This window comes from Canis lupus, chromosome 8 (genome assembly GCF_011100685.1).
Source record: "Canis lupus familiaris isolate Mischka breed German Shepherd chromosome 8, alternate assembly UU_Cfam_GSD_1.0, whole genome shotgun sequence".
Lineage (NCBI taxonomy): Eukaryota > Metazoa > Chordata > Mammalia > Carnivora > Canidae > Canis > Canis lupus.
The window spans coordinates 42,022,240-42,046,593 of NC_049229.1; the positions used below are offsets into that span (position 1 = coordinate 42,022,240).

General features: G+C 42.5%; 1 protein-coding gene across 4 annotated transcripts in view; it reads right to left on the bottom strand.

The window, feature by feature from the left end:
• The window catches only part of ZFYVE26 (zinc finger FYVE-type containing 26), a 63,361-nt gene that overhangs the window by 29,069 nt on the left and 9,938 nt on the right, over positions 1-24,354 (bottom strand). For all 4 annotated transcript variants that reach the window (XM_038545037.1, XM_038545035.1, XM_038545036.1 and 1 more), the window contains 16 exons: positions 23,408-23,571; positions 21,844-22,047; positions 19,670-20,281; positions 19,352-19,438; positions 16,258-16,326; positions 15,160-15,311; positions 12,692-12,893; positions 11,462-11,725; positions 8,532-8,651; positions 8,261-8,425; positions 7,518-7,736; positions 6,419-6,521; positions 4,821-5,566; positions 3,184-3,380; positions 1,878-1,982; positions 170-292 (listed from right to left, as the gene is read on the bottom strand). In XM_038545037.1, coding sequence (XP_038400965.1) covers positions 170-292; positions 1,878-1,982; positions 3,184-3,380; positions 4,821-5,566; positions 6,419-6,521; positions 7,518-7,736; positions 8,261-8,425; positions 8,532-8,651; positions 11,462-11,725; positions 12,692-12,893; positions 15,160-15,311; positions 16,258-16,326; positions 19,352-19,438; positions 19,670-20,281; positions 21,844-22,047; positions 23,408-23,571 — 3,532 coding nt within the window. The remainder of the gene's footprint in view (positions 1-169; positions 293-1,877; positions 1,983-3,183; positions 3,381-4,820; positions 5,567-6,418; positions 6,522-7,517; positions 7,737-8,260; positions 8,426-8,531; positions 8,652-11,461; positions 11,726-12,691; positions 12,894-15,159; positions 15,312-16,257; positions 16,327-19,351; positions 19,439-19,669; positions 20,282-21,843; positions 22,048-23,407; positions 23,572-24,354) is intronic.

A 24,354-nucleotide genomic window follows, 5' to 3' on the forward strand; every position in this document is an offset into this window, starting at 1 on the left:
GAAGATGACTACAATCATCTTGAGGCCATGAAGGACTCCTGAAGGACATGAAGGGGCAGACCTGAGATTGCAAATGCTTTGCATGATATTTCTCATGAACAAAGCCATCTGGTTTGACTAACCTTTTTGTCTTATCCCAAAAGAAAAATTTCAAGAGATGGAGGCTTACTTGCAGAGCCTTTTCATGATCTCCTCTTTCTAGAAGGTGGAGAAGATGCTTTTGATGTAGGCTGATTAAATGCTCTCTTGGAATGGGGTAGAGGCAGCCCCACTCCTCACACAGCCCATATTCCTGGAAAGAAACATACACGGCTTCAATCCCTTTGACTCACTAGCCTTGTCACACATCCAGTTTTTGCCTAATTTTTCTCAGCAGTCTTGAGTCTGGTAAAGCCCCAGGAAAGTTTGGTTAAGTGCTCTTGGGAACTACACTCTGGGATTAAAGTGGGCTCATAAACTCAAAGGATGACAGTGGCAAGGGAGTTACAAAAATGATCAAAGTAGGTTGATGATTAATGATATCACTTTCCTCTGAGATCTAGCATAAAAAAGAAACATGACATACAGTGACTGGTACTTCCACAGCCCTGGGGAGATAGTAAGGAAGTGAGGAAGACTGAGAAGATTGTCCAAAAGAGACAGTGACAAATAACGTATAGGGTTGTTGAATCACTATATATTGTACATTGAAACTATATAACACTAAATGTCAATTATATTAGAATTTAAATAAATAAATAAAGGGCAAACAGAACACAAAGGAGACAGTGCCTACTTAGGTCTGATTGTTGCTGTATGAATGTGCGGTCCCAGTGCTTAAAAAGTTGAAAAAATTTTTTAATTAAAAACTTTCCCTATTTTGAAACGTTGGCAGTGAAAGCAACATGAAAAAAAAAATTTGGCAGACCAATACCGCATGGGGGAAACAAGCATCCTGGGCATTGGATTCTATGTCCCTGTTTGCTACTCCCTACCCCCAATTTGTGAACCTTGGATTAAAGTTTCAGAGAATGGAATTCCCAAGGCTTTGTCCAGGTATTTTAATATGGTACCATCTGGAATGCCCTCCCCACAACTCTGCTTGGGACCATCTTTTTCAGGATGCTTCTTTGTTTCTCAGGCTATGTTAGGTGCCCTGCCTGTGCTCCCAACCTGGGTTTACTTCTGTCACTTGATATATAACAATAATCTAGGGATGTGTTTCATTTTACTCCTCTTCCCAAAATGTGAGCCACACAAGGTCAAGGACTAAGCTTAATTATCTTTGCTTCACCACCATCTAGTGCAGTTGCAAATAACAGATGGTTAATAAACGTTTCCTCAATGCATGAACATCTGAATGAGCACATCCACATTTTGAACTATGGTATATCAGCTCCTTAAAGAATAAATAAGATTCTATTTAGCACTCAAATGTTCAATAAACATATGAAAAGACATTCATTAGTAATCATGGAAACGTAAATTCAAACAGTAATGAGATACCATCCTATCGGCACAAAGGGAAAAGTTGGACATACCAAATGCTATAAGGATATGGAGCATAGGAACTGCAAGTGGACTTACTGATCTTAAGAGCAATCTATAATGTCTCAGTAAAGGTGAGGATACTTATGCCTGATGATTCAGCAATTCCACCACTAGCTCTATATTCTGTACTTTGTATATACAGAGTAGGATGATAGTATAAATGCATCCATTGTATTATTCTCTACACTTCTATGTTGGTAAATTTCACACACAAAAAGATGAAAGAATCCGATGTAGCTACCAAAAAAATGTGGACTCTGATACATGGAAAGAGGTCTATACAACCAGGTAAAAAGTTGCAACTCTGAGAAGAGGAAAAAGGGGAATACCACTCAGGAAAATAGTACCTTTGCCTCTAGAATCATGTTCATGACAGTTGATGGGTCCTCAATGCAACAGTTCCTCAGACTCTGCCAATCACACCACACTGGGGTAGCCTGCAAACCTAGAATCTAAGGAAAGATAGGAAGAGCTATCAAACCACATTATAGCTTCACCCTCCACGAACAACTCACTCAAGTTTTCAGGGATGGGCTATTCCTAGGTTTCTGTCCCAATGTCAAGCTGTCAAAACCTGCCAGGAGAGCAGAGGAATGAAAGCAAATGAAGCAATGACTTGAGTGAAGCATCCTTAGGGAGGAAAGGCTGAACGGAGAGGCCAGGATTGGGGCCTTTCACTTATGAGAGCAATTCTCAGAGGCTTCTGTGCTTCATAGCTTGTTCAGCCTCCTGGGGTCACTTGTCCTATGCTCCTCCATCTTAAAAACTCTACCTAAGATACTCTTCCAGCTTGAATTCTCAGTGGGATTGCCCTTTAATGCAACATTTTAGCTCTGCAAGAAAAGTGCTGAAGAAGAGTGGAAAGAAAATCTTTCTCACTTGCCATCTTCACTTGCTCTGCTGGGGCTCTGGACTCTTTTTGGTTCCATGTATACATACTTTATACTTTATACTTGCTATGTAGCCATACCACCTAAATCTGTCTCCCTGGCCTCTTGATCTTGAAAATAATACATTTTCCCAAATAATCTTTCATTTTGAAACTGTCACTTTCTTTTCTTTTCTTTTTTAAAGATTTTGATTATTTATTCATGAGGCAGAGAGAGAGAGAGAGGCAGAGACACAGGCAGAGGGAGAAGCAGGCTCCATGCAGGGAGCCCGACGTGGGACTCGATCCCGTGTCTCCAGGATCACACCCTGGGCTGAAGGTGGCGCTAAACCACTGAGCCACCCGGGCTGCCCGAAACTGTCATTTTCACGCAGCTTTCAAAATGGTTCTTGAAATTTAGCTGAAATTTAAAACAATCTTCAAAAAAAAAGATGGAGGTTAAGCTCTATAAGAACTTTTGAACAACAAGGAACATATAACAAACATAAAACATGCACAAAACTCAAGAATACATGAGAAAGAAGCTTTGTGGACTGTTGTTCTTACTATCCTTATTTCACGAATATATTTAAAATTACAAAAGGAAAATAACATAGTAAATAGATATAAGGTCTCTCTTCGTTGTTCACCTAAGAAGCCAGATCCAGAACAAAAGCCAGGACCAGACTGTCTGTTTCTTAAATTCCACCATCATGTAGGAAAAGGCTGAAGTTGGTAATATGGTGGGAAGCCTATTTCCTTTCTCTTGATGCAGGGAACCATACCTTCTGATACACCCGCAGCTCTGCCAGCTTTCTCTGTAGCTCACATTTTAGTTCACCTTGGACAGTTGTGTCTGAGATACAGTATGCCAGGATCTCCAAGCACCACTCCAGGGGCCACTTGTCCACAAACTGTAGGGTTAGCCGACTTCTCAGGTATGCATCCTTCACAGGAAATAGGAACTGCCAACCTTCTTTGTCTGCAAGATGAAAAGATTCCCAGAGGTGGCAAACTTGGCACTGGAAGAGCTTAAGAGTCCAGTTTTGTTTCATTTCATAAAACAGGAGCTTGGAGGATCCTTAAGATCGACCTGATCTTAATTTTTACACTTGGAACCATTAAATGAAAAGGAGAAATGCTGTATGTTTTTCTTTTTAAGAACTTAATCACAGTCACAAGACTTTCTGAAAAGAGAAAGAAAAGGGAAGAAAAAAGAACAAAGGGAGAAGGAAGGAATGAAGGAAGAAGAGACAGAACAGATGAAGCTCTCCATGTTTTGGCATGCTGCACAGATGGCACTGTTTCAGACTCAGTATGTAGGCAGAGCTCTTAGTTTTCCCTGCAATTTCTACTCTGTGCCATATATAACTACTTGAAAGTTATTTCAAGTAAACTAGTTTCACTCCCTTCATACCCTGTCATTATTACTTGGTAGATCTTTCTCTCCTTACACCTATTTCACAGATTTGAAAACAGACTCAAAGCAATTAAGAGTGCATAGCCAGTCAGTGGATTTCTCCACCTTCCCCAGGAGGGATTTTTTTCCTTTCGTCAGGGCAGCCAAGTCCCCCCACCCTCCCCCCAAGCCATTTCCTACAGCATGCCCAACTCTTGCTCCCTCTAGTGGAGTATTATAGATCATTGCTCTCAACTCCCTTAAGGACTCTTTGGGAGCTTTTATTTTTTTCAGTGCAAAAAAGTGTTTTATCAAAGCATTGGGACAGGACCTGTGGGCAGAAAGAGCTGATTCTTTGGAAGCTTTTAAAATAGGATTGTCAAACAGGCCCACAATCTGTTTTTGTTTTTTGTTTTGTTTTTAAAAGATTTTAAGTAATCTCTACACAAAACATGGAGCTTGAACTCACAAACCTGAGATGAAGAGTTGCATGCTCCATTGAGGAAGGCAACCAGGTACTGTCAGTCTGTTTTTAACGAATAAAGTTTTATTACACTATATCCATGCTCATTTGTTTATGTACCATCTATGGCTGCTTTCATCCTATAATGGCAGAGTTGAGTAGTTGCACCTGAGACTGTATGGCTACAAAGCTCTTTACAGAAAGTTTGCTGACCCCTGTTTTAAAGTAAACACTTGCCTGAACTCCATCCTGGGTGTCTGGGGGTTGGGCTCAGATATTTATAGTTTATAGAATTTTCCAGTGATTCTGATATGCAGTGTTGAGGATACTGGCTATGAGTGCCTGTTCTAAAGTTAGATGGAGTGGGATTCTAAGCTCTGCTCTACCATTTACTATCCTGGACAAGTTCCCTAACCTCTGAGCCTTGGTCTCCTTTCAATATGATGCGATTATGGTGGCACCTTTCTCTAGTTATTGTGAGGATCAAATGTGATGATACACTCGCTGAATGCTCAATGTTATTACCACCAATGAAGAGGGAGGCATAGCCTTCTGCTCACCACATGCCGTGGCACAGCTCAGGACTGCATCTCTTATGTTGCTCAAGTCATCCACGTCTCTTCCATACACTTCCGTGAGCTGAAGGGCTCGGGGCCAATCTCTGGCCACCAGGGCTTCCTCGAAGGCCTCGGTGAGCACATCTAGGGCACTGGGAGAGTGCAGGCCCAGGAGGACAGTAGAGAGACTGGCCTGGCCACAGAGACTCACTGCCAGGTTCTGCCCCTGCTCGGTGGACTGTTGTAGGGGCTCCCAGGCAGCCAGGAGGGAGGCTTTGAGCATAGGGAACTGTTCCAGGAGGCGCTCACACTCCTGGGCAACCTGCTCTGCACTCAGAGGCACCTCCCTGCGACCACGAAGCTCCTTCCATGACAAGCTGGGCTTGGTGAGCTTGGGCCCCTGGGAAGCCCCCAGACAGGCCACTGTGGCCAGCAGCTTTGAGCGAGACTTAAGGAAGGCCAAGGCAGAGGATGTAAGGGCTGGGTGTGATGAATCCCTTGGGGAGGAGCGGGGCTTCCTTTTCAATGTGGGATCCCCAGTTGGCTTTGGGGAGCTCAGTGTAGAAAGTGGGAGGTCCTCCAGGCAGTGGGAGGTATGCAGCTGGACCAGGATGCCCAGGTGGGTCAGAAGGGATGATGTCTGTTGGCTTTGCCGGGAAGAGCAAAGGGCAAGAGGCTCACAGCAGCAGTTAACGATGACCTTTGGCACACTCAGGCTGAGCCCCTCTCGGGCCAGAAGGGCTGCCAGCCTGGAGGGAGAGAAGCAGAGGATGCAAAGGACCTGAGTGCACAGGCATGTTACCCAAGTACGGAATTTCTTTGTTTATACAATCAAATGTAAATGCAGACTCTTTAATTATTACTCTTACTCTCTTTCTGCCCCCTGCACGAAAGGTAGTCTATTAAACACATTGTTTTGTTCTTGCTTTTTTAACTTGATATATCTGGGAGATCCACATCCCTCTAAAGAAAGACCTTCTCATTCCTATTTACAGCTACATAGTATTCCATTATGAGTTGAGCGATACTTTAGTCTTCTATTAGTGAATAAATTTTTCTTATTTGTTTCTATTACATATAAAGCTGTAACAAAATGATTTTGTATATATATAATTTTTCATAGGTCAATAAAGCCACAAGATAAATTGCCCAATGTGGACTGACTGCTAGGTCAAAGGGTATATAATTATTTTTTTAAATAAATATGGACAAATTGTCTTCCCATATGGGCTATACCAATTTATATCCCACCAGCAATCTATGAGAAGAATGCTTGTTTTCCGATAGCATAGCCAACAAATGAGTCATCAAATTTTTGATTTTTGCTTATTCATAAATGAAGATTCACCCCTTAATTTTATGCTTGCAATATGAATGTTGTGAGAGGTGGCAAAACAGAAAGAAATGAAGTGAATTGAAATTGAATTTTCATCTTAATGCAGCTGTATAAGACTAAATGCAAATTAAGGGAAAAGTCTGGAAGAAAACCCCACTGTCTGCACTGAACTCAAGCACAGCCCCACTGAGCCCTTGTATTCCTTAATGTAACTAAACAGTTAGGAAGGCCTATCCATGCTTAACTTCCACAGAGTAGCTCCTACCTGTCTGGGGGAACTTGTCGCTCAAGCAGGAGGTGTGACACGAGTTGGGAAGAGCTCTGCTGTAGGAGGACAAATGGATTTCCTATCTTGACCTCCATGTGATCTGAAAAAATAAAGTGACCTTTGTTTTCACCACTGACTGTAACAGTTCAGAGCCCTGTTTCCCAGAATTAATAAAAAAAGAGCACTGTCAAAATGAAAATTACATTGAGGGGTGCCTGGGTGGCTCAGCTGGTTAAGCATCTGCCTTCGGCTCAGGTCATGACCTCAGGGTCCTGAGATGGAGCGCTGCTTGGAGCTCCCTGCTCAGTGAGGAGCCTGCTTCTCCCGCTCCCTCTTCCCCTCCCCCCACTTGTACTCTTTCTCTCAAACAACAATAGCAACAACAAAAACCTTTAAAAAAAAAAAAAAAAAAAGAACTACATCGAGAGCTCTCTGTTGATATCTTCTATGTAAAGGGTATTCTTCATGTGACCCTGACTGCAAGTTTACACCTTACTACTGCTCTAAAGACTTCCAACCACAGACAGACTTCAGGTTTGGTAGCTCTAGCCACAAACAGCTCATGCTGCTCTCTTCAACACAACTAAAGTGCACCCAGTACTCACTCTGTGGACTCATATCAGAGACTTGATCCTCTCTGGGTCCTCAAATCCGCAATGATCTGAGAGAAGTATTTTTTGTCATTAATGCAATCAAAAGTTATCAAGTACTCCCATGTGCTATACAGCTGTACCATGCAGTGGTACACTTGAGGGGGCAGAGGGGAGACAGGGATGAATAAAACACAGATGAGTAAGAAAGGACCCTATAAACCTGGTGTTCTTGGTTACTGTACCCAGAACTTCTCCCCCTTTTTTTAGAGAGGGAGAGGAGAAGGCGTAGACAGAGAGAATCTCAAGCAGGCTCTAAAGCCTGAGGCAGGGCTTGATCTTACAACCCTCAGATCATGACCTGAGCCAAAATCAAGAGTCAGACGCCCAAGTGACTGAGCCATCTGGGCGCCCCAGTCCCCAGAACCTCTTAATTGCATGCCCTTCTTCTTCCCTGTTCTAAATACCAGGCCAGTCATGATTCCATCCCCTTTCTTGCTACTTACCAGGCTCAGAGCTCAAACTCCGAAGGAGAACTGCAGCCACAGTGCTGCAGTAACTGAAAAAGGTGCCCATGTAGTCAGTCTGTCTGCTACCTGCTGGGGTCTGTTTGCCCAAGTTCTTCTGGAGGAGCCGAGTCTGGATCAGCACAGGGTGGGCCTCTGCCTCTGGAGCTTTCTGAGCTGCTTGCTCCACCAGTGAGGAGAGTGGGGTACTCCTGGGCTCTGGAAGCAGTTACGACAGGGGAAGGGACAGGGGTTTTAGTCAGTACTTCCAGCTTTGGATCAATGGGGCATCCTATAGCTTGGGTGCTAGGCTTATAAGATAGCTATAAAATCCTAAATTGGTTGTCTGTACAAGTGATTCTCAGCCAGGAAGAGCTTTGAGTTTGGAAAAATCAGGGGGGGGATAGTCTTGTTTTCACCCCAGTATCTCCGAGGTGGAACGGCTTTACGAAGGGCACGGCAATCTTTTAGAAAAGGCTGATCAATGTTTACAAGCACCTTCTGGGTGTATTTCTCATTAAGTATCAGAAAAATGTATCAGCTAATGGGAGCATTAAGCATCCTTTCACTTGAGAGGTGGGGAAACAGGTAGAGATAGCTCTGAGACATGCCCTGGCTAACTAGGGGGCTATAAGAGCCCAGTTCTAGAGTCCTCAGCCCCTGCTCCAAAGTGCTTCTTCCTTCTTGGCTGTTTCCTTTCCCCAGTTCAGCCCGCCTCTGCTGCCGAGCAGTCGGGCCTGTACCTGGCAACTGCAATGCCTCTTTCAGTGACTGGAGGACCTGATCTAGCTGCTGTGAGAGGGTGGCATGGCTGGACACACAGTCCTCGGTGAGGCTGGGCCAACACATCTGAAGCAGCTCAGCAATGCTGCACCGTGGAGGGCCAGCGCCTTTTTCTTCTACACTCTCTGTGGAAAGCAAAGGAGAAAAAGTGAACTCCGATGCTGACCTAATGTTCCAAGTCCAGAAGCCAAAAAAAAGGGGGGGGAGGGGGCCGGGGGGGAAGCAGCTCACCCAATTTAGTCTGTCCAGTTGATGTAAGTGGATAATTGAGGATCTTACTGATTTGCTGAAGAACAAATGGAAAACCTTGAATGCTATCAGCGTTGATGAGTACATGGTCTAGCCGTCGACCTGGAAATGGGTTGAAGGAAGGGGAATGCAGAAAAAATAAGGTACTTTCAGAGACTGATACTCAGTCCTGTATTTACTGTAAAATTTTATCTTCCTCAACGCTAAGGAGGAAATATATGCTGTGCCATTTTGGGTGAGAACCAAATGTCCTTTTCATGCCTGAGGTTCCAGGGCTACCTCCAGCACGATGTCTCAGCTGCCAATAGCAGCAGACCCAGAATCTCTGGCACTCCTATAGAGTTGCTGTCCCAAGCTAATCACTTCTTGTGAATTTGCCTTGGTAGTGTTCTCAGCTGAGAGCTTGAGCTGGGATCCTGTGTTCTCTTTTGCTTAAAGTGGCATCTTGACACCCTGACTAGACTATGAACAACTTTGTGGACAAAGATTATTCCTTATATCTCTCCTATACCCCCTTTACTTCAGGTAATCTGGAAACACAGCAGGTACTAAATTAATTCCTAATTGATTGACATGAGACCATTTCAGCTATTAACAATTTTTTTTAAAGATTTTATTTATTTATTCATAGACACACAGAGAGAGGCAGAGGGAGAGGGAGAAGCAGGCCCCATGCAGGGAGCCCGATGTGGGACTTGATCCCAGGTCTCCAGGATCATACCCCAGGCTGCAGGTGGCGCCAAACCGCTGCGCCACGGGGCTGCCCCAGCTATTAACAATTTGAATAACATCTTTCATTTTAAAATATGAGTACTAGATAAGGGGGAGGGAAACTGTTCAATAAAAACAGCACTGCAGGGCAGCCCGGGTGGTGCAGCGGTTTAGCGCCGCCTGCAGTCCAGGGCGTGATCCTGGAGACCCTGCATCGGGTCCCGCATCAGGCTCTCTGTATGATGCCTGCTTCTCCCCCTGCCTGTGTCTCTGCCTCTCTCTCTCTCTCTCTCTCTCTGTCTCTATAAATAAATAAAATCTTAAAAAAAAAAACACCACACAAAACAGCACTATGTATGCCACAGTATATTTTCTTAGAAAGGCTATGTGAACACTAGCGGATATTTTAACAAATAGCTCAGAAGTGATTTGTAGGCGTATGCAGAAAAGAGGTACCACAGCAGGCCTGTGAATGCTATCCTTAGAAAGGCATATTTGCAAGGTTGCCAGGCTGGCAGCTATAAACTTAACTGGTAAATGGTTTCTGACACTGATATAAAACGTGCCGTAGGGGCAGCCCGGGTGGCTCAATGGTTTAGTGCCGCCTTCAGCCCAGGGCCTGATCCTGGAGACCCGGGATTGAGTCCCACGACAGGCTCCCTGCATGGAGCCTGCTTCTCTCTCTGCCTGTGTCTGTGCCTCTCTCTCTTTCTCTGTGTCTCCCATGAATAATTAAATAAATAAAGTCTTAAAAAAAAAGTGCCCTAAATGATGAGAGTGGTTGCTGTCTAAACTGTGTACAGTGTGGTTTATGCTAAACATCTGCTTTCCTTTTGAGAGTCTAGAATTTTGATACTTGCTGGGCAGAGATGACGGCCCATAAAAACCATGGGCATTGAGTCTCCAATGAGCATCATTGTACACACTTGTCACAACTCATTGCTGGAGGAATGAAGCACAGCTTGTGTGATTCCACAGGGAGAAGACTCTTGGAAGCTGTGCCTGATTTCCTCCAGACTTTGTCCCATCAGCCTTTTTCCTTCGCTGATTTTGCTATGTGTCTTTTTGCGGAAATAAATTTTAGCCATGAGTATGACTGCATGCTGAGTTCTGTAATTTCTTCTAATGAATCACTGAGCCTAGGAGTGGCTATAATATCATGACCTACTCACCATCCATCTCTCCATCCATATCACTGAGAGAGGCAGGCTGTTTCCAATGTTTGGTGTATGTATCCAGAATGAGTGGAATGGAACTTTTTTCCTAATTCTTTACTCACATTCTCCTACCTTCATATACTGGATTCCTCTCAAGAATTCCATATACATGCTCTGGGATATTATTAACCTCAAGATACAATCCTCTCTCTAACTATGATCTATGATCCATGAAATATTCCCTTCTGCCAGGTTTACAAACTCAAGACAATTCTAGGTTTTAGGTTAAGTGGGGTTCACTCCAGCAGGGGCATGCAGTCTAAAGGCACAGTTTCCATTTATACAAGTTTTATTTTATTTTATTTTTTTTAATTTTATTTATTTATTTATCTTTTATGATAGTCACAGAGAGAGAGAGAGAGAGAGAGGGGCAGAGACACAGGCAGAGGGAGAAGCAGGCTCCATGCACTGGGAGTCCGACGTGGGATTCAATCCCGGGTCTCCAGGATCGCGCCCTGGGCCAAAGGCAGGTGCCAAACCGCTGCGCCACCCAGGGATCCCCTATACAAGTTTTAAATATATATTTCTTCCTTGAATTTATCTATAAACCAGAAAAGAAGTTCTCTGAATGATTGCAGTCTGACAAGTCTATTCTTTTTTTTTTTTTTTTTTTAGAGATTTATTTATTTATTTATGATAGACATAGAGAGAGAGAGAAAGAAGCAGAGACACAGGAGGAGGGAGAAACAGGCTCCATGCCGGGAGCCCAATGCGGGACTCGATCTCAGGACTCCAGGATCGCGCCTTGGGCCAAAGGCAGGCGCTAAACCGCTGAGCCACCCAGGGATCCCCCTGACAAGTCTATTCAGAAGACAAAATTCTCAGACTCTATTTAAGCCTCCAGATTGGCCATGAGGGAATTAACTAATAATCCTGTCCCTCCTTCCCCAATAAGCATTTCCTTCTTATAGAATTTCTCAAGCATCTCAGAAATCCATCCCCTCATTTGGGAATTAAGGAATAAAGCCAAAGAGGCACACTTACCTCGACTCTCAAGGCTAATGTTCAGACGTCGTTCAGCTGTTTCCAAGAGCTGCTTGCAGGTTTTCCAGAGCTGGCACTGACAGCAAGCTAGGTCAAATGCAGCCATGGCAGGGGGATTGAGGTCTTCCAGCACCTCTCTCAGCGAGGCAGTGGGCTCCACTGGGGTATTGCTTATCCAAAAGTCCTCCTGGAGCGTGGGGATGGGTTCTCCAGAGGTACTGAGTAGCTTGTCGGTCACATCAGAGATGGAGTAAAATACCATTCCTGGACACCCAGAAGCAGAGTAAAAAGCAAGAGGTTAACATGATTCTCACTCCCACTTTTATTTTAAAAAGTAGTTATTTAAAAACAAATGTTTGAGATCCTTCTGCACGGGATATCTTCTTGTATACCAGCACCATCATTACAGCCTGCTCTTACAGCCTCAAAAGAACGTTATGGAAAGGAAGGCCCAGAGAAACTCAAAATGATCAAGATGATAGGGGCTTCTTCCCAATGACACCTAAAGGTAAGCTGAGAAAGAATGAGGTGCATTGTGTGTGCTAATCAGAAACCATCTCTAAAACACATTGCTAAAAAAAACAACAAAAAATAAGGTACAACATAGTACTCATTGTTAAGAATGTATTAAAAGCAAAAAAAAGATGTGCGTATATCCTTTTGAAGAGGTCTATAAACTTCCTGGGAGAATGTAGGAGAGATTTGTGATGTTACTTGGTATGCAGAGCCTAGACCAATAAGAGATGTGGAAATGTGGGGCAGGATTCCATTTTCAAGAAATAATGAAAGGATGAAATTTTGCAGCGTAGCCAGTGTTGGGCATTAAAACCTGTGGAATCCTAAGCCATCAGTGTTAAACACAACTTCTTCACTTTACAGAAAAATAAAGTGATATGCTTTATCTCTGAATAATTACATAGGAAGGAAATAAACTCCTAGCCATTTCCCACAGCCCAAGCTAGTGGCCACTGAAACACATGGGAGGAAGAGCATTCACACTCTTCAGTTTAAGTCCCATAGGACAAACTTCACAGAGTAGCTCACGTGGCAGGTATGTGACCACTGTGGTCAGGGAAGTTGGACACAGCTAGAAAATGACTCTACATGTGTCAGGATTGCTATTCTTCAAGGCAAGTGTCCTGCTCTGGATTTTTGCTCACCTTTATGAGGAACCTAAGATTTGAGTGGCTTTTCCCCCACCCCCGGCTACCTCACCACCTATAGTGGCACCTGCTGCTGCTGCACTGCCAATGGCCTGTAGCGTTGAGCGGCCACTGCCTGTTCTTCGAATGGTACTGCTACCACCATCTGAATTCTGGTTTTCAATCTTGTGCTCTACCCGGGACAGCTCCTGGATCACCTCCTGGTAGCGCTCCATGAACATCAGTTCCCCTGCACTGGGCGAGGACTTCAGGTTGAACATGAACACCACCTGTCACAGGAGAAGAATGAGTATGGGTTGTATTGGGTCTGCTGAGTTAGGAAACCAAGACACATGAGATCTTGCCTATCACTAGAATATGGTCCTAAGACAACTGCTTTATAGTCTTGTGAGAGCACTGAATGTTAGAACAGATCAAATATAGAAATAATTAATAAAAGTCAGCAAGAAAGCCACCATGGCCCCAACAGAAAATAGGCAAAATATGTAGATAATTTCTAAGAAAAAATGCAAATGACTAATTACATATTACTAATCTATAGATGAAAAGTTTTCTCCCTAGTAATCCAGGGAATGAATGAATGAATGAATGAATGAATTATAGTCACAGAGAGAGAGAGAGACAGGCAGAGACATAGGCAGAGGGAGAAGCAGGCTCCATGCACCAGGAGCCCGACGTGGGATTCGATCCCAGGTCTCCAGGATCACGCCCTGGGCCAAAGGCAGGCGCTAAACCGCTGCGCCACCCAGGGATCCCAGGGAATTTAAATAATATTAACATCACTTTGCATCTATCACAATGACAAAAAGTAAAAACAACCCCTCATGGAGTAGTGGTAGAATGAACTGTCACCACCTTTTTTAAAAAGCAATTTGATAGTCTATAAAGCTTTAAAAATGTTTTTATTCTTTGGCTTAGTCATTTCTATGAGAAATTCTCTAAAGGAAATAATTAAAAAAACTTAATGCCTAAAGATGATAATCTTGGCACTATTTATTACAGCTCTTACAAGGATGAAAAAAATCTTATGTTGAGCAGCAAGGGAATGGTCAGATGCACCTACTTGCTCAGACTGCTGTGAGGTCACTAAAACCAATTACAAAGCAAATGCAAAAAAGGCACTAAAGTTTTACATTCAACATAATCTTGGCTACATAAAAATCATTCATAACTTGGAAAAAATACTGGCAAAAATATATATATTACCCTTAATATTGGTTCTTGCAATTTTAATATTGGTATTTTCTTGCAATACACATGACTTATTCTATAACCAGGTTAAGAAAATAGAGATTTTATTTAAAAAAAAAATAGAAAAGATCGAAGTCCTAGGAAAGGAAGAGGAGGTGAGGACATTTAGGAGTAAAGCCTTGGGGGGGTGGATGGTGGGGAATCCCAGCTGAATTCCTCTCTGGATTTGGGTGTAAAAAGGTTGGCAAGGGTCCTGTTCTCCCATAGAGGGTCAGATTTATCATTATCAATCAAGTACGGGTTCTAAAATGATCAAAGGAAGTTAAAGATTCTTCCATCACCTAGATTTCTCCTCAATTTACTCAACAACTGAACTCTCATGAAAGAAAAATTCTGAACTCTGTGTTAAGGGATCAGAGCAAGGGTGATAAAAATACCAAAAGTCTTAAAACCAGCACAGCAGGTTTTTATGCCATTAAATTTAAGCAATTTTTAGTAGAAGATTCTTGCGATTTCTCACAGCTTGTACATAATCCTCTTAACATTCCCATGAGGTAGGACAAATAGGTATTACATTTAACTGCAATTTTCAAATGAGTATATCAAATTTCAGAGAGGGTATGAGTCTTTCTGACTTCCACTCCTTGTGCTTTTTCTTATATAACATGAAAATTCTAGCTTGGTAGCTCCTATACTTCTTGTATAATGAACTGGCATTATAGCTATTATTAAAAATTGTCTGCATTATGATTTTTTAAAAGATTTTATTTATTTGACAGAGAGAGTGAACATGCACACACAAGTGGGGGGAGTGTGAGAGAGAGAAGCAGACTCCTTACTGAGCAGTGAGCCAGATACGGCACTCTATCCCAGGACCCCAGGATCATGACCTGAGCCAGACGCAGACTCTTAACTGACCGAGCCACCCAGGCACTCCTGCATCACATTTTTAACTATATAAAAACACATATGTGTTCACAGAAGGAGTACAAGGAAAGAAGCAAAAATACTCCAATGTTTTGAAGTGGTGGAATCGTGGCTAAATATTTTCTTTGATCTTGTTAAAATACTGTTTCTGTTAAGAGATAATTCAACAGTTTAAATATTCAGGATGTATCGTTAAGTCCACATTGCTGAGGACTGGGCCTTGATGCTTACAAGTTTCTCCCTGCTGCTCCTGCTAGATGTGGCCCCTTAGGTGCTCCTGAGGCTCTGGTTGCACATACATCTAGGTTTTCCTGAGGCTCAGTGGGCCCTGGACAGTGACAGGTTGCCTTGGTATTCTTTACTAGCACAAGGCATGGCCTGGGCGGCTAACACCTGCTACGCAGGTACTCCCCTTACCTGGTGGGCTTCTGCAAAGTTCCCCCGGAGGATGCAAGATGCCAGCAGTGACTCAGGTGGGGAGAACATCATGGGGATGAGTGAACTTTGAGATTGGGGCTGCAACTGGCCATCGAGCTCATTCCTTCCAGACACAGCATTCAGACTTCCCTCTATTAGGACGCAAGAATGTGGGGGCCAAGGAAGCAACAGAAATTGAGGAAAGACCATACTGCTCGCACCTCCCACCAAACTCTTATCTTCAAAGTCCTTCTCTAAAAGTTCTGTAAACAGAGCTTCATTTTTTCCTCAATTGAGGGCAAACCTATGCTTTCATTTTTGTATACAAGACTTAAGTATCATTTTTGGGTTTTTCACCTGTTTCCCTCTGTTGATGGGTAACTCAGTTGATGGTGGGACAGCCCTTCCCCTTTTCCCTACTGAAATCTGTTTGTCCATCTGCAGAGCCATCTTTTTTTTTTTTTTTTTTCAAATTGAGATATAATTGACATATAACACTGTATTAGTTTTAGGTGTACAACATAATGATTTATGTACATATTGTGAAATGACCACTCCATAAGTTTAGTTAACATCCATCATTTATCACACCTAGTTACAAACTTTTTTTCTTGTGATAGAATTTTAAGACCTATTCTCTTGGCCACTTTCAAATATATAAGACAGAACTGTTAACTACAGTAACACTCTATATCTCCAGGACTTATTTATAACTGGAAGCTTGCATTCTTAGGACCAACCTTCTTGAACCCAGATATGAACTGCTCAGTCCAGGATTTTATTTTTTTTATTTTTTAAATTTTTAATTATTTATGATAGTCACACACACACACACACACACAGAGAGAGAGAGAGAGAGAGAGAGAGAGAGAGAGAGAGAGGCAGAGACATAGGCAGAGGGAGAAGCAGGCTCCATGCACCGGGAGCCCGATGTGGGATTCGATCCCAGGTCTCCAGGATCGCGCCCTGGGCCAAAGGCAGGCGCTAAACCGCTGCGCCACCCAGGGATCCCAGTCCAGGATTTTATATCATGGTGTAGGGCAACTCTATATCAAGGCAAAGATGCTTGAAGTTGGCAACTGGTTGGGACCCCCATACCTGAAGTACTTGTGCTCAGCTCACTACTTGTACTTTCCAGGGATGGATTAGAACTTCTGTCCTGGCCATCTAAAGGTATTTGAAAGAAGAGAGAAAAATCAACCATTAACTTATAGTGTGGAAACTCAGCTTGAAGCCAAGGTCTGGGTATTAAGAGTGAGAGGGTAATGGGTAACTATTACCCTGTTGCTCTTTTCATGGCAAATACAAGTTTCTACAGATCAAAGGCGAAGGGTGGGCCTAATACGGTCCCTGTGCTCATTTGAGTAATAGCAGTTTCCAACCTGTGGGTCTCAGAGCCTCAGGAGCGTTCAAGTTACTTCTAGGAGTCAGCAACCCTGTCTCCTTACTAAGCACTGTCAACATTCTAAAAAAATAAAAGCACAACTCTTATGAGCAGGACACGTAGGGTGCAAAGAGGGCCAAAAAATTTTCTGACTTAGAAAGAGTCCTCATACTTGAAAAAGCAGGGAACCAAGTATAAAAACCAGTCTGGCAAAGACCATGACATTTAAAGCTCTGGAGCAAAGGCTTCTGAACACCTGCTTTCTGAAGTGCTTGGGTTGGTGAATGGAGGCTTGCTATTATTTACTGTGGTCATTTAAGAGAGTTATCAGCCCTGTGCACAGGAGGCTCCTTGGCTCACTAGAAAGAAACAGATAGTTGTAGGAAAGAGAAGATGGATTTTGCATTCTTGGGCTGGATGGGTCAAGCAGATACAAACTATTTTGACTCAAACCAATTAAATGAGCAGCTTAAGGCATTAGCAACTCAATCTTGAAATTTCCAGATTTCTTTCACAGTATCCTCCACCCTTCCCAGTATGCACACTTTTCTCATTGCCACTTAGCTAGAACCTACTCGTTCTTCTGAGCTCAGTTCAAGAGTCAACTTTTCCATAACATCCCTTTCCCTAATCTTTGTAGGCTATGCTGATCTCCCCTTTTAAGAGATTTCTTTTGTTTTCAGACAGTGAATACTTCAGTGCAGTTGAAGTTTTTCAAATATATTTTCAATACAGGTAACTTAAGATTCTCTGAAGGCAAGGTCCTGGTTCATGCCTCATTCATTGCCCTTAAGCTACCTAGATAGCACTGTTCAGCACACAGGAAACTCTGAAGAATTTCTTGTCATTTATTTATCAGATTTTTTATTTTAAAGTAATCTCTATACCCAAAATGGGGCTTGAACTCACAACCCTGAGATTAAGAGTCACATGTTCCACTGACTAAGCCAGCCAGGCACTCTTCTCCTGTTACTTATTTAAAAGCCAGCACCAAAGACTATAGTGAAATTTGATTATCCAAAAATGTATAATGCTCATGTATAATGCTCCTGTATTAAACTCCTTAAGAAAAACTCATAATAAAAGTCTAAAAACAAAATAGGAGTTAAGCATCAGTTAAGCGTCTGCCTTCAGGTCAGGTCATGATACCAGGTTCTGGGATCGAGCCCCACACTGGGGCTCCGTGCTCAGCAGGGAGTCTGCTTCTCTCTCTGTCCCTACCCCCAGCTCATACTCTCTCTCTGAAATACATCATTTTTTTAAAGATTGATTGATTGATGAGAGAGAGAGAGAGAGAGAGGCAGACACACAGGAGGAGGGAGAAGCAGGCTCCATGCGAGGAGCCTGACGTGGGACTCGATCCCAGGACTCCAGGATCATGCCCCGGGTCAAAGGCAGGTGCTAAACCGCTGAGCCACCCAGGGATCCCCTGAAATAAATAAAATCTTAAAAAAAAAAAAAAGACAAAATAGAGAAAAAACTGTAGCTCATAATGACATGTTTTCCTTAATGTATAAAATACTTCTTAAAATTCAGTAAGTAAACCCAACAGAAAATATGGGCCTCAGATATGAATAATCAGCTAAGAGAAAAATATAAATGGTTAATAAATACATGAAAATACAACTTCAACCCAAAATTAATATTAAAATATTAAATATAAAAACCACTATTATATTAATATTTGTGAAAAAAATGTTAATTGATATTACTCATTTTTGATGGATGCATGTACAAATAGGCATTCATATACAGTTGGTGGGACTATCAATTGGTCATTTTTTTTTTTTTTTTTAGGGAGCATGAGCAGCGGGAAGGGGGTGGAAGGGTAGGGGTAAAGTTAGAGGGAGAGAAAGAATCTTACACAGGCTCCATGCCCAGAGCAGAGCCTGACTTGGAGCTCCATCTCACAAGCCTAAGATCATGACCTGAGTCAAAATTAAGAGTTGGATGCTTAACTGATGGAGCTACCTAGGGATCCTGGTCTACCTCCTTTTTTTTTTTTTTTTTTTTTTTAATTTACGATAGTCACACACACAGAGAGAGAGAGGCAGAGACATAGGCAGAGGGAGAAGCAGGCTCCATACACCGGGAGCCCGACGTGGGATTCGATCCCGGGTCTCCAGGATCGCGCCCTGAGCCAAAGGCAGGCGCCAAACCGTTGCGCCACCCAGGGATCCCGGTCTACCTCCTTTTTAAGCCAATTTGGTAACATCTATATTTTATTTTATTTTATTTTATTATTATTTTTTTTTACATCTATGTTTTATATCCACAAATCTTTGACCTTGCTATTCTACTGCGAGGGACTTATTTTATGGATATATTCACATATACATGTATGTATACACAGACATATGCACAAGGTTGTTTACTACAGCATTGTTTATAATAGTAAAAAACAGGAAACAATTTAAATGTCCACAAAAAGGTATATATAACAATGAAATGTTAAGTAGCCTTTAAATTACAAGAGAAAAAAAGTTCTCAATATAATAGTATGATACATCTATATATATAAAAGAATGCAAGTGAAAAAAGAAAATCATGAGTCTCAATATATACAGTAAATACAGTATGATGCATCTGTGTTGTATATATAAAGTTCAACATATGCTTATATTGCATGGAAAATTTCTGGAAGAAAACTATTAGCAAGGTTACTTTGGGGGAATGGGACTAGAATAATCTTAGATCCCTTGCGTTTGTTTGGACCATGTGTTTTATTTTAAAGAATACTAGACAAGTGGCAGCATACCACTTGCCTGGTACATTGGAATGAGGAGTGGGGAGAGCTTTTTAGAGTACCTGGCCAGCTCTTTCTTGTCCGATGCCTCCGGTGGAGACTCAGGTACCCTGTGGCAACAGGCCGGTATCTTCGGGAAGGCTGCTTCTCTGCAACAGCAAACAATGGGTCACATAGAAGTGTCCAATTCTGACTTGACCTGCCTCCTGGGATAACAGATAGGGGAAGATCTGAACTGGCTCTTAGGTTTCTGACACTGGTTGCTATGGTTATATGCCAGAAGTTAAGGTGTGACTCCTACATAACTCGCTCTCTCCTACATTCCTGGCATTTTTAACCTCCTCACTTCTGGGACCCACCAGCTCTCCGTCTCCTCTCACCTGAGCCTTGGTTGCTTGTTGCCACCTTGTATCTCCACTGGGCCTCAGAGAGAACCTTGGAAAACCGGTGCAGGCGGCTCTGCAGTCCATCTCTGCTTCCTGAGCAGCTCTGGCCTTCTAGCAGCTTTGGCTTCTCAGGGGGATCGTGGCTGGTGAGTTTATCCAGCTGCTCCTGGAGAAGCCTGAGGAAGGCCCCTATCGCAAATTCATCAGCTAGGAACCCGCTGATACCACTAGTAAAGTGCTTTAGGTCCAAAAAGCTGTGGCCATGGGGCCCTGGGGAACTGTTTTTTGGATCTGTCTTCAGACAGCTTGGGACTATATTAGGAAGGCTGCTGGGGACTCCCTGGCAACCCTGTTCTGATTTCCTCTCAGGTTGTTCTATGTGCTGAGGGCTCTCTGATGGTGACCTCAACACCAAAAAGCCCCTCCCCTCGACATCATCATCTTCAGCATAGTCCTTGGGCAGGTGAGGCTCTGGGTGAAGATCGGCAGACGTGATGAGGAGCAATGAGAAGATGTTTTCTAGAAGTTCCAGGCACAAAGAGTCAGGAATACTGAACAGATACTGTTGACATCTGGCTAGGTATGTTGAAAAGAGATCTGAAGCACCTAAAGAAGCACATATAAGAGGTCAGAGAAAGAGAAGAGAGAAAATGCAAACATTATAAACTTGCCAGACTCAAACATTCTCTTGATTTTAACTCATTTATTTTTAATGACTAAGGGAAGCAGTTATAGTCAGAAGAATAAGAGACTATTCAGCCATGTCTTTTCATGATTTGCAGAAAGATTTTGCTACCTTAATTAAGAGTATAGCTTACTGAACACTCATTATTTTGTTTTTGCTTTTAAGTATTATCCCTCGTTTCTGATAAGCACTTCAGTACCTGGAATGAAGGCAGTATAGAGACTCCTTATTTCTCAATTATGTTTTCATTCACTCATCATGAGCTACCTAGATTTTTCAAGAAATACTCACTGGTCAGAAATGACCATGCTGGGATGCCTGGGTAGCTTGTGGTTGAACGTCTGCCTTTGGCTCAGGGTGTGATCCCGGGATCCTGGGATTGAGTCCCGCACTGGGCTCCCTTTAGGGAGCCTGCTTCTCCCTCTGCCTATGTCTCTGCCTTTCTCATGAATAACTAAATAAAATATTAAAAGAAAAAAAAGACTATGCTCACAGGTGAAGGTCTATTCCAAAGCCACATGAGAGAGATAAACTGACCACTAGTCATGGAAAGCAAGTTGAGGAATTTTAAGTGATTAAGAAAAAAAGAAAAGAGGATAAAACATGACATTCTTTCAGAATGTAAGTTGTAACCCAGGACATTGACTTAGAGAGCTACATTAAAAAAAAAAAAGAACAGAAAAATAATCGAGAGTGTGCTCCATTTGAAGGATAAGTATTCTTTCTTAAAATTTAGTTTATATATCTCATATATATGTTATATATCTCATATATATGATATATATCATATATATATATATATATATATATATATATATATATATATATATATAAATGCTCCATTTGGAAGGGTAAATACTGTTTCTTTAAAACTTAGTTTATAGGGCAGCCTGGGTGGCTCAGCAGTTTAGCGCCGCCTTCAGCCCAGGGTGTGATCCTGGAGTCCTGGGATTGAGTCTCATGTCGGGCTTGTTGCATGGAGCCTGCTTCTCCCTCTGCCTGTGTCTCTGCCTCTCTCTCTCTCTGGGTCTCTCATGAATAAATAAATAAAATCTTAAAAAACAAAAACAAAAAACTTAGTTTATATATCATATAAATATAATTATATAATATATAATTATAAAATATAATTATATATCATATAAATATAATTAAATAACTAGTTTATATTATCTTATATATATAATGCAAATTACATACCTAAGTACAAACAGGAGTGTTATGTGAAATGTTATTTTCATTGCGGGTTGTAGTTAAAAAAGAAGCATTTAGAAAATACCGCACTAAGGGATCAGACTCCATTAGAACTTAGGCAAATCACTTGTCTTCTCCATGTCCTTTTGATTCATGGAGGCTGATAAATGGATGAAATTATGCCCGGGCATAAGAAAACCAAGGCCACCTCCCAATTCCATGAAGAACTCACTGGGATAGGCTGTTACCAGCTTACATCTGGGATAGGTGGTAGAGAGAAGTATTGTACCTGGGGAGGAGAGAGAATCATTTGCTGGCTCTGCAGCCATGGCCAGGTCCTCTGAAGCTCTGTCTCTGCATTCCTGGCACTGGGAGTGCTGGTGTGAGTTCACACAGAGGGCATAAATGGCATACTTCATGGCACAGAAGCTCTGGTAGAGTGTCAGGTTCTGACACCGGCTCAGGTGCTCTGGGACTAGGGCTTCAGCTGAATCTGAATTATAGAGAAACAGGCAGAACTTCAGAGCCAGGTCTCTCAGACAGGGCTACAAGCATGGCCAAAGCAAAGACCTACTGCTCTTTAGGCTCAGATTCTCACACTTCCTCCTTGTTGTCAGTTTGGCCTGCACAGGGCCTGGGCCCCTCCTCCACTCAACACCAACATGCAGCCCCTGTTTTCTATTCCCACCCCACCTCCCCTCTACGTGGCTGTTCACTATAGCCCTCATGGTTATTTAACAAGGCTTTCCCTTATGTTTCTTAAAATACCAGTTTGCCTTTTCAAAAAAAATTAAAATGTCAAGTTAATGTTTAGTCTACCTTTTTGTACTTGTATGTGAAAAAAGAGTGTTCTAGTTCCTTTAGGAAATTTGGTAAACAGATTGCCTACTTTTCCTAAAAAAATAAATAGAATGTAGAAAACTGGTTTTCCAGTTAGCAGTAGGTTCTTTTAAAAAGTAAATCAGGGCAGCCCTGGTGGCGCAGCGGTTTAGCACCGCCTGCAGCCTGGGGTGTGATCCTGGGGACCCGGGATCGAGTCCCATGTCGGGCTCCCTGCATGGAGCCTGCTTCTCCCTCTGCCTGTGTCTCTGCCTCTCTCTCTCTGTGTCTATGAATAAATAAATAAAATCTTTAAAAAAAATAACAATAAAACGTAAATCAAAGCAGTATCTATGTTGAGAAACATCTACTGCCATAAGGAAACATTTATTTCTCTCAAAGCTAAGTGTCCCTGGTCTGTGTTCTGGCTTTGTTATGATGTGTTTTTGACACCAAAAAGAGCTTGTTTTTTGTTTTTTGTTTTTTTTAATTTTTTTAAATTTTTTTATTTTTATTTTTTTTAAAAACAGCTTGTTAATGTGGAGCTCAGTTTTAAGCAGAGATCCAAGGTTAAAACCAGGCTTTGTTATTATTTTAGGCAAGTATTTTTTTCTAAACTTATTTATTCAATAGATTATGCAGAAGAGATGGGAGGGAAAGGAAGCACAGAATGTGCTAGGAGGAAGTTTATGAAGCATGGAAAATACTGCCCATAACAAATGCTATAAACTCAGAGGGCAGGTCCTAATTCTGCTTCATTGGGGTGAAGGTATATGAATGGTTCCTGAGAAGGTTCCATGAGGACAAAGGTTCCTATGGGACTGTTCTCGTAGGATTTCCCATACCTCACCAAGAAAGGAGAAGAGTGTCCCTACATCCCATAATCTGACTGGGGCAAACGGTGCTAATCTAGTAGGCACCTGCTGGACCACCCATCTTGACAGATCATTTCTAGATAAATCTTATGCTGAGATAAACTGGTGCAGGACTGTCCTAAGACGAAAGCTTGCCTAAGTCATTCCTTGCCAACTCACCATGGTCCTGCTGGGGGTCCTTGGCTGGCACCATCTGTAAGAGCTTGAGAACATCTTCCTCCCTGAGGGCTGGAAGGTTGGTAAGGTGATGGAGAGAGTAGAGCACAGAGTGGCTGTCTCCACCATGTAAATGACACAAGAGATCTCTCTTTGGTATAGGGTCACTGAAAGGCAAAATAGAGAGGTAGGAAAGAGAGAGAGTTTATTTTTTATTTATTTTTTATTTTTTTAAAGATTTATTTATTTATTCATTCAGAGAGAACGAGAGAGAGGCAGAGACACAGGCAGAGGGAGAAGCAGGCTCCATGCAGGAAGCCCGACATGGGACTTGATCCCGGGTCTCCAGGATCACACCCCGGGCTCCAGGCGGTGCTAAACTGCTGCGCCACCGGGGCTGCCCGAGAGAGAGTTTATATTAGTGCTCTGAAAAATCCATCTTTATTCCCTCTTGCTCTTTCTCTCTGGCCCATGACACCACAGGTTTCACTTCCCTCAACATTAAATTCTAGTTGGTCTAGGACACAGCAGAGCTTTTGTTTACCATCAGAAAGTACATCCATCAAGTCACCTCTACTTGTCTAGAAAGGACCTAGAAAGGGCCTAAAGATCAGGTTTCCCAATTTCCATACTCTTCCCAGCTAAGAGCTGACCCAAGGTTCTCTGCTTTGCTTTGAGTAAGGGCCCCCCACTACTTGCCCCTCTGCCTACTCTACTTTAGGAAGTGCTGGTGAAGTGGATGAAGAACAAACCAAGAACCTGGATCTCAGAAAAATCTAAGGCTAAATTATCAGGGAAGCACAGCCTTGTACACAATGCGAGAGGCAGTTGTTGATTAAATGTGTGATCCAGGATAACACAGGCCTAAGAATGTGGGCCACATCTACTAGCTATATCACTTTAGCCATGTTATTTAACTCCTCTGGGCTTAAGTTGTCCTACCTTTACAC